This window comes from Sebastes umbrosus, unplaced genomic scaffold (assembly GCF_015220745.1).
Source record: "Sebastes umbrosus isolate fSebUmb1 unplaced genomic scaffold, fSebUmb1.pri scaffold_128_arrow_ctg1, whole genome shotgun sequence".
NCBI classification, from domain to species: domain Eukaryota; kingdom Metazoa; phylum Chordata; class Actinopteri; order Perciformes; family Sebastidae; genus Sebastes; species Sebastes umbrosus.
In genome coordinates this window covers 15,270-25,000 of record NW_023618456.1, presented here as the reverse complement: position 1 = coordinate 25,000, position 9,731 = coordinate 15,270, and the positions used below count along the sequence as shown (strand labels likewise).

General features: G+C 37.0%; 1 protein-coding gene across 5 annotated transcripts in view; it reads right to left on the bottom strand.

The window, feature by feature from the left end:
- pex5lb (peroxisomal biogenesis factor 5-like b) overlaps window positions 1-5,679 on the bottom strand; it is a 49,720-nt gene extending 44,041 nt beyond the window's left edge. For 3 of the 5 annotated variants that reach the window (XR_005205937.1, XM_037762976.1, XM_037762977.1), the window contains exon 1: window positions 5,294-5,676. Coding sequence is in view for 4 of the 5 variants with exons in the window: in XM_037762976.1 (XP_037618904.1) it covers window positions 5,294-5,308 (15 nt within the window). In the remaining variant the exon portion in view is untranslated. Of the gene's footprint in view, window positions 1-5,293 lie in introns of all 5 variants that reach the window. The other 2 variants (XM_037762980.1, XM_037762979.1) reach the window with 2 other exon arrangements.
- Between the last annotated feature and the right edge of the window lie 4,052 nt (window positions 5,680-9,731).

Sequence of the window (9,731 nt, the reverse complement as noted above, 5' to 3'; positions counted from 1 at the left end):
CTGATCACAGTTTTTATTAGGGCTGTCACAGTTAACGCCATAACGTAAATTTGTTTTGACGCCACTAATTTTTTTTAATGCAATTAGAGATATTTAGGTTGTAGCGGCTCAGTTTTAAAGCTAGAGTGAAGATCCCGGAGATCCTCACTGTTAAAGTGGGCTAGGCACCATATGAATCTAGAAACCTGAGGAATTAAATGATGAAGATAACATTTTTGGTTATTGTGGTTATATAAATTTAATGTATGGTGCTGTTAGATTGCTGCTCGTCCGCCCCGTTGATACAGGTGAGTGAGAGAGAGGAAACAGTTTTTGACGGCAGTGAAAATGTTTTTGAAAGGCTAAACGCCAACAAATATATGGACTGATGCGTAATATAAACTGGGAAAAAAAAGTTGGCAGAGTATTTTGGCAAATTTTTCTTGGGCGCTCCCCACATCATCAGCTGTGCTGCTCATCCCACAAATACATGATCCTTACAAGTGTGACATCATTGTGAAGGTAAATAAACAGGCTTTCAACCATGTAGAATACAATGACCATTAGCATTGGAACAACAGAGAAATAATCCATCAAACACAAGTTTCTGAACTTTTTTCCCCAGTTTTATATTGTAGGAGGCTCAGTTTTAAAGCTAGAGTGAAGATCCTGGTGTCATAGTAAACTATCGGTACCAACCAGGTCATGAAGGAGGTTAAATAACGCTCCACATTGACACTAAATGTTTACAAGGTCAACCTGTAATGGCCATTTCCCTTGACCTCTGATTAAATACTTGACTCATCTCCCTTTAAGGGACATTTAGAACAGATCAGATTAATCCCGGTTAACAGTCCTGCTATAAATATCTGAATCAGCTTTTAGATGTGAAATCTGATCTCAGCAGGATTCAGTCTGCTGACTGTCAGCTGGAACGGACCCATCGTTCTGAGCTGCTTCATCAAACTTTAAACCTTCATTATGTAACAGAGAGCGTAAATAAGTGAGGACCAGAGCTGTCCCCACCTGGACACCTGGACATCTCAACACCTGGACACCTCAACACCTGGACACCTCAGCACCTGGACAGCTGGACACCTGGACACCTCAACACCTGGACACCTCAACACATGGACACCTGGACACCTGGACACCTGGACACCTCAACACCTGGACACCTGGACACCTGGACACCTCAACACCTGGACAGCTGGACACCTCAGCACCTGGACAGCTGGACACCTGGACACCTGGACACCTGGACACCTCAACACCTCAACACCTCAACACCTGGACACCTCAACACCTGGACAGCTGGACACCTCAGCACCTGGACAGCTGGACACCTCAGCACCTGGACAGCTGGACACCTCAACACCTCAACACCTGGGGACCTCAACACCTGGACAGCTGGACACCTGGACACCTCAGCACCTCAACACCTGGACAGCTGGACACCTGGACACCTCAGCACCTCAACACCTGGACAGCTGGACACCTCAGCACCTCAACACCTGAACACCTGGACACCTGGACACCTGGACACCTCAGCACCTCAACACCTCAACACCTGGACACCTCAACACCTGGACAGCTGGACACCAGGACACCTCAGCACCTCAACACCTGGATACCTGGACACCTCAGCACCTCAGCACCTGGACACCTCAACACCTGGACACCTCAGCACCTCAACACCTGGACACCTCAGCACCTCAGCACCTCAACACCTGGACACCTCAGCACCTCAGCACCTCAACACCTGGACACCTCAACACCAGGACACCTCAGCACTTGGACACCTCAACACCTGGACACCTCAACACCTGGACACCTCAACACCTGGACACCTCAGCACCTCAACACCTCAACACCTGGACACCTCAACACCTGGACACCTCAGCACCTGGACACCTCAGCACCTGGACACCTCAACACCTGGACACCTCAGCACCTGGACACTTCAACACCTGGACACCTCAGCACCTGGACACCTCAACACCTGGACACTTCAACACCTGGACACCTCAACACCTGGACACCTCAGCACCTCAGCACCTCAACACCTGGACACCTCAGCACCTCAGCACCTCAACACCTGGACACCTCAACACCAGGACACCTCAGCACTTGGACACCTCAACACCTGGACACCTCAACACCTGGACACCTCAACACCTGGACACCTCAGCACCTCAGCACCTCAACACCTGGACACCTCAACACCTGGACACCTCAGCACTTGGACACCTCAACACCTGGACACCTCAACACCAGGACACCTCAACACCAGGACACCTCAACACCAGGACACCTCAACACCAGGACACCTCAGCACTTGGACACCTCAACACCTGGACACCTCAACACCTGGACACCTCAACACCTGGACACCTCAGCACCTCAACACCTCAACACCTGGACACCTCAACACCTGGACACCTCAGCACCTGGACACCTCAGCACCTGGACACCTCAACACCTGGACACCTCAGCACCTGGACACTTCAACACCTGGACACCTCAGCACCTGGACACCTCAACACCTGGACACTTCAACACCTGGACACCTCAACACCTGGACACCTCAGCACCTCAGCACCTCAACACCTGGACACCTCAGCACCTCAGCACCTCAACACCTGGACACCTCAACACCAGGACACCTCAGCACTTGGACACCTCAACACCTGGACACCTCAACACCTGGACACCTCAACACCTGGACACCTCAGCACCTCAGCACCTCAACACCTGGACACCTCAACACCTGGACACCTCAGCACTTGGACACCTCAACACCTGGACACCTCAACACCAGGACACCTCAACACCAGGACACCTCAACACCAGGACACCTCAACACCAGGACACCTCAACACTAGGACACCTCAACACTTGGACACCTGGACACCTGGACACCTCAACACCTGGACACCTCAACACCTGGACACATCAGCACCTGGACACCTCAGCACCTGGACACCTCAACACCTGGACACCTCAGCACCTCAACACCTCAACACCTGGACACCTCAGCACCTGGACACCTCAACACCTGGACACCTCAGCACCTGGACACATCAGCACCTGGAGACCTCAACGCTCTACACTACCTACACCATCTACGCTCTGAACAGCAGCTCATTGAGTCGCTTCATGACAGGAAGTGACCCAACAGACGGGTCTGGTTTGGTCTGGTCTGGTCTGGTCTGGTCTGGTTTGGTCTGGTCTGGTCTGGTCTGGTCTGGTCTGGTCTGGTCTGGTTTGGTCTGGTCTGGTCTGGTCTGGTCTGATGGTGAGAGGAGTCTCAGCAGGTCATCACTGTGTTTTATGTGCACATCAAATTGTCAGCTGAACATCTGAACAGCTTTAATACTCTACAGAACCTCTACAGAACCAGACCCTCTACAGAACCAGAACCTCTACAGTCCACCAGGGATGCACCGATACTGGATCAGATATCGGGCCGATACTGACTCAAACAGCTGAATCGGATATCAGTGACAACGGATCTGATCTATTGAATTCAGTTCTATGTTTATATACTCTATACATTATATACTATATACTGTACATGATATACTATATACATGATATACTATATACATTATATACTATATACTGTACATGATATACTATATACATGATATACTATATACATGATATACTATATACATTATATACTATATACTGTACATGATATACTATATACATGATATACTATATACATTATATACTATATACTGTACATGATATACTATATACTGTACATGATATACTATATACATATATACTATATACATGATATACTATATACATGATATGCTATATACATGATATACTATATACATGATATACTATATACTGTACATTATATACTATATACTGTACATGATATACTATATACTGTACATTATATACTATATACATGATATACTATATACATGATATACTATATACTGTACATTATATACTATATACTGTACATGATATACTATATACTGTACATTATATACTATATACATGATATACTATATACATGATATACTATATACTGTACATGATATACTATATACATGATATACTATATACATGATATACTATATACATGATATGCTATATACATGATATACTATATACATTATATACTATATACTGTACATGATATACTATATGCTGTACATTATATACTATATACATGATATACTATATACATGATATACTATATACATGATATGCTATATACATGATATACTATATACATTATATACTATATACTGTACATTATATACTATATACATGATATACTATATACATGATATACTATATACATGATATGCTATATACATGATATACTATATACTATACTATACTATATACATGATATACTATATACATGATATGCTATATACATGATATACTATATACATTATATACTATATACTGTACATGATATACTACATGCTGTACATTATATACTATATACATGATATACTATATACATGATATACTATATACATGATATGCTATATACATGATATACTATATACATTATATACTATATACTGTACATGATATACTATATACATGATATACTATATACTGTACGTCATATACTATATGTCAGGTAACCGCTCACCTGGACCTGGTACCTGTCAGGTAATCGCTCACCTGGACCTGGTACCTGTCAGGTAAACGCTCACCTGGACCTGGTACCTGTCAGGTAACTGCTCACCTGGACCTGGTACCTGTCAGGTAAACGCTCACCTGGACCTGGTACCTGTCAGGTAACCGCTCACCTGGACCTGGTACCTGTCAGGTAAACGCTCACCTGGACCTGGTACCTGTCAGGTAATCGCTCACCTGGACCTGGTACCTGTCAGGTAAACGCTCACCTGGACCTGGTACCTGTCAGGTAAACGCTCACCTGGACCTGGTACCTGTCAGGTAACCGCTCACCTGGACCTGGTACCTGTCAGGTAACCGCTCACCTGGACCTGGTACCTGTCAGGTAAACGCTCACCTGGACCTGGTACCTGTCAGGTAAACGCTCACCTGGACCTGGTACCTGTCAGGTAACCGCTCACCTGGACCTGGTACCTGTCAGGTAAACGCTCACCTGGACCTGGTACCTGTCAGGTAAACGCTCACCTGGACCTGGTACCTGTCAGGTAAACGCTCACCTGGACCTGGTACCTGTCAGGTAAACGCTCACCTGGACCTGGTACCTGTCAGGTAACCGCTCACCTGGACCTGGTACCTGTCAGGTAAACGCTCACCTGGACCTGGTACCTGTCAGGTAAACACTCACCTGGACCTGGTACATGTCTCCTCAGTCCTTCGCCGTCCAGCGGGGTGCAGCCTGGAGCCGCAGCCGCCGGCAGTGCACCACAGCCCGGCTCCACCGCAACGAGCCGCTCGGTATCTCTCCCTGGCCTCTCAGCTCTGAAACCGCCGCAGAATAACGGGGATGTCCCGGTCGGTGGTCCCGGTCGGTGGTCCCGGTCGGTGCTCCCGGTGGGTGCTCCCGGTCCGCTGTGGTTCCCGCCTGTCCGACAGCACAGCGGCGGGTCCGGTTCTCATCACTCCGCTCCGGTGGAGGGCTGGAGGAAAATAAACCGAGCGGAGCCGAGCCGCCCCGAGCGGCTCCGAAGACAAGCAGCCCAGGAAACACCGGAAACACACGGCGACATCCTGTGAGGGATTTCACAATGAAAGCGCCCCATGTGAAAACGTTTTCCAAAATTCAAAACAGTGAAATTCAAACTTAAAAAACGGTGTTATAATATTGAATATTATAACATTAAATATGTTAAATATTATAATATTATAACATTAAATATTATAACATTAATATTATAACATTAAATATGTTAAATATTATAATATTATAACATTAAATATATAACATTAAATATTATAACATTAATATTATAACATTAAATATTAAAACATTAAATATGTTAAATATTATAATCTTGTAACATTAAATATTATAACATTAAATATTATAATATTAAATATGATAACAATAAATATTATAACATTAAATATGTTAAATATTATAACATTAAATATTATAATATTAAATATGATAACATTAAATATTATAACATTAAATATTAAAACATTAAATATGTTAAATATTATATTATAACATTAAATATTATAACATCAAATATTATAACATTAAATATGATAACATTAAATATTATAACATTAAATATGTTAAATATCATAATATTATAACATTAAATATTATAACATTAAATATGTTAAATATTATAATATTAAAAATGATAACATTAAATATTATAACATTAAATATGTTAGATATTATAATATTATAACATTAAATATTATAACATTAAATATGTTAAATATTATAATATTAAATATGTTCAGTATTATAATATTATAACATTAAATATTATAACATTAAATATGATAACATTAAATATGTTAAATATTATAATATTATAACATTAAATATTATAACATTAAATATGTTAAATATTATAATATTATAACATTAAATATATAACATTAAATGTTATAACATTAAATATTGTAACATTAAATATTAAAATATTAAATGTTAAATATTATAATCTTATAACATTGAATATTATAACATTAAATATTATAACATTAAATATTATAATATTAAATATGATAACATTAAATATTATAACATTAAATATGTTAAATATTATAACATTAAATATGTTCAATATTATAATATTATAACATTAAATATTATAACATTAAATATTATATTAAAAATGTTAAATATTATCATATTAAAACATTAAATATGTTAGATATAATAATATTATAACATTAAATATGTTAAATATTATAACATTAAATATGTTCAATATTATATTATAACATTAAATATTATAACATTAAATATTATAACACTAAATATTATAACATTACATTTTATAACATTAAATATGTTAAATATTATAATATTAAATATTTTAACATTAAATATATTAACACTAAATATTATAAAATTAAATATTATAATACTAAATATTATAACATTAAATATTATTATTCTAAATATGTTAAATATAACATTAAATATTATAACATTAAATATGTTAAATATTAAAATATCATAACATTAAATATTATAACATTAAATATGTTAAATATTATAATATTAAATATTATAACACTAAATATTATAACATTAAATATTATAATACTAAATATTATAACATTAAATATTATTATTCTAAATATGTTAAATATTAAAATATCATAACATTAAATATTATAACATTAAATATTATAACAATAAATATGTTAAATATTATAATAGTATAACATTAAATATTATAACATTAAATATTATAAAACCAAATATTATAACATTCAATATTATAACATTAAATATGTTAAATATTATAATATTAAATATTATAACATTAAATATTATAACACTAAATATTATAACATTAAATATTATAACACTAAATATTATAACATTAATTATTATAATACTAAGTATTATGACATTAAATATTATAATACTAGATATTATAATACTAAATATTATAATACTAAATATTACGACATTACATACTATAACATTAAATATGTTAAATATTATAATGTTAAATATTATAATATTATAATATTCAATATTGGCTATGGCTAGCTGCTAATGGTTGGTTCTATGGCTAGCTGCTAATGGTTGGTTCTATGGCTAGCTGCTAATGGTTGGTTCTATGGCTAGCTGCTAATGGTTGGTTCTATGGCTAGCTGCTAATGGTTGGTACTATGGCTAGCTGCTAATGGTTGGTTCTATGGCTAGCTGCTAATGGTTGGTTCTATGGCTAGCTGCTAATGGTTGGTTCTATGGCTAGCTGCTAATGGTTGGTTCTATGGCTAGCTGCTAATGGTTGGTACTATGGCTAGCTGCTAATGGTTGGTTCTATGGCTAGCTGCTAATGGTTGGTTCTATGGCTAGCTGCTAATGGTTGGTTCTATGGCTAGCTGCTAATGGTTGGTTCTATGGCTAGCTGCTAATGGTTAGCTGCTAGCAGCAGAACACAGCTCTGCCATCTGGTGGTTCAGCTGGATCATTACAGGACGCTGCTCTTTACCAGCAAATATTTAATAACATCAAACAAACATCAGCTGCATTTTGTTTTATATTTGACACATTTCAAATACCATATAATAATAATATAATAATGTTCTATATGAACTTCTCAGACGTGTGACCATATTATACAGACTATATTATACAGACTATACTATACAGACTATACTATACAGACTATATTATACAGACTATACTATACAGACTATATTATACAGACTATACTATACAGACTATATTATACAGACTATACTATACAGACTATACTATACAAACTATACTATACAGACTATACTATACAGATTATATTATACAGACTATACTATACAGACTATATTATACAGACTATACTATACAGACTATATTATACAGACTATACTATACAGACTATATTATACAGACTATACTATACAGACTATACTATACAGACTATACTATACAAACTATACTATACAGACTATACTATACAGACTATACTATACAAACTATACTATACAGACTATACTATACAAACTATACTATACAGACTATACTATACAAACTATACTATACAGACTATACTATACAGACTATATTATACAGACTATACTATACAGACTATATTATACAGACTATATTATACAGACTATATTATACAGACTATACTATACAGACTATACTATACAAACTATACTATACAGACTATATTATACAGACTATACTATACAAACTATACTATACAGACTATACTATACAAACTATACTATACAGACTATACTATACAAACTATACTATACAGACTATACTATACAGACTATATTATACAGACTATATTATACAGACTATACTATACAGACTATATTATACAGACTATATTATACAGACCATATTATACAGACTATACTATACAGACTATACTATACAGATACTGTGTATACTGTATATACTGTTTATATATACAGAAGTGGACAAAATTGTTGGTACCCTCCCGTTAAAGAAAGAAAAACCAACAATGGTCACTGAAATAACTTGAAACTGACAAAAGTAATAATAAATAAAAATTTACTGAAAATGAACTAATGAAAATCAGACATTGTTTTTGAATTATGGTTCAACAGAATCATTTTAAAAAACAAACTAATGAAACTGGCCTGGACAAAAATGATGGTACCCTTAACTTAATATTTAGTTGCACAACCTTTTGAGGCAATCACTGCAATCAAGTGATTTCTGTAACTCTCAATGAGACTTCTGCACCTGTCCACAGGTATGTTGGCCCACTCCTCTTGAGCAAACTGCTCCAGCTGTCTCGGGTTTGAAGGGTGCCTTCTCCAGACTGCATGTTTCAGCTCCTTCCACAGATGTTCAATAGGATTTAGATCAGGGCTCATAGAAGGCCACTTCAGAATAGTCCAATGTTTTGTTCTTATCCATTCTTGGGTGTTTTTAGCTGTGTTCTGGGTCATTATCCTGTTTGAGGACCCATGACCTGCAACTGAGACCAAGCTTTCTGACACTGGGCTGCACATTTCGCTTCAGAATGCCTTGATAGTCTTGAGATTTCATTGCACCCTGCACAGATTCAAGACACCCTGTGCCAGATGCAGCAAAGCAGCCCCAGAACATAACCGAGCCTCCTCCATGT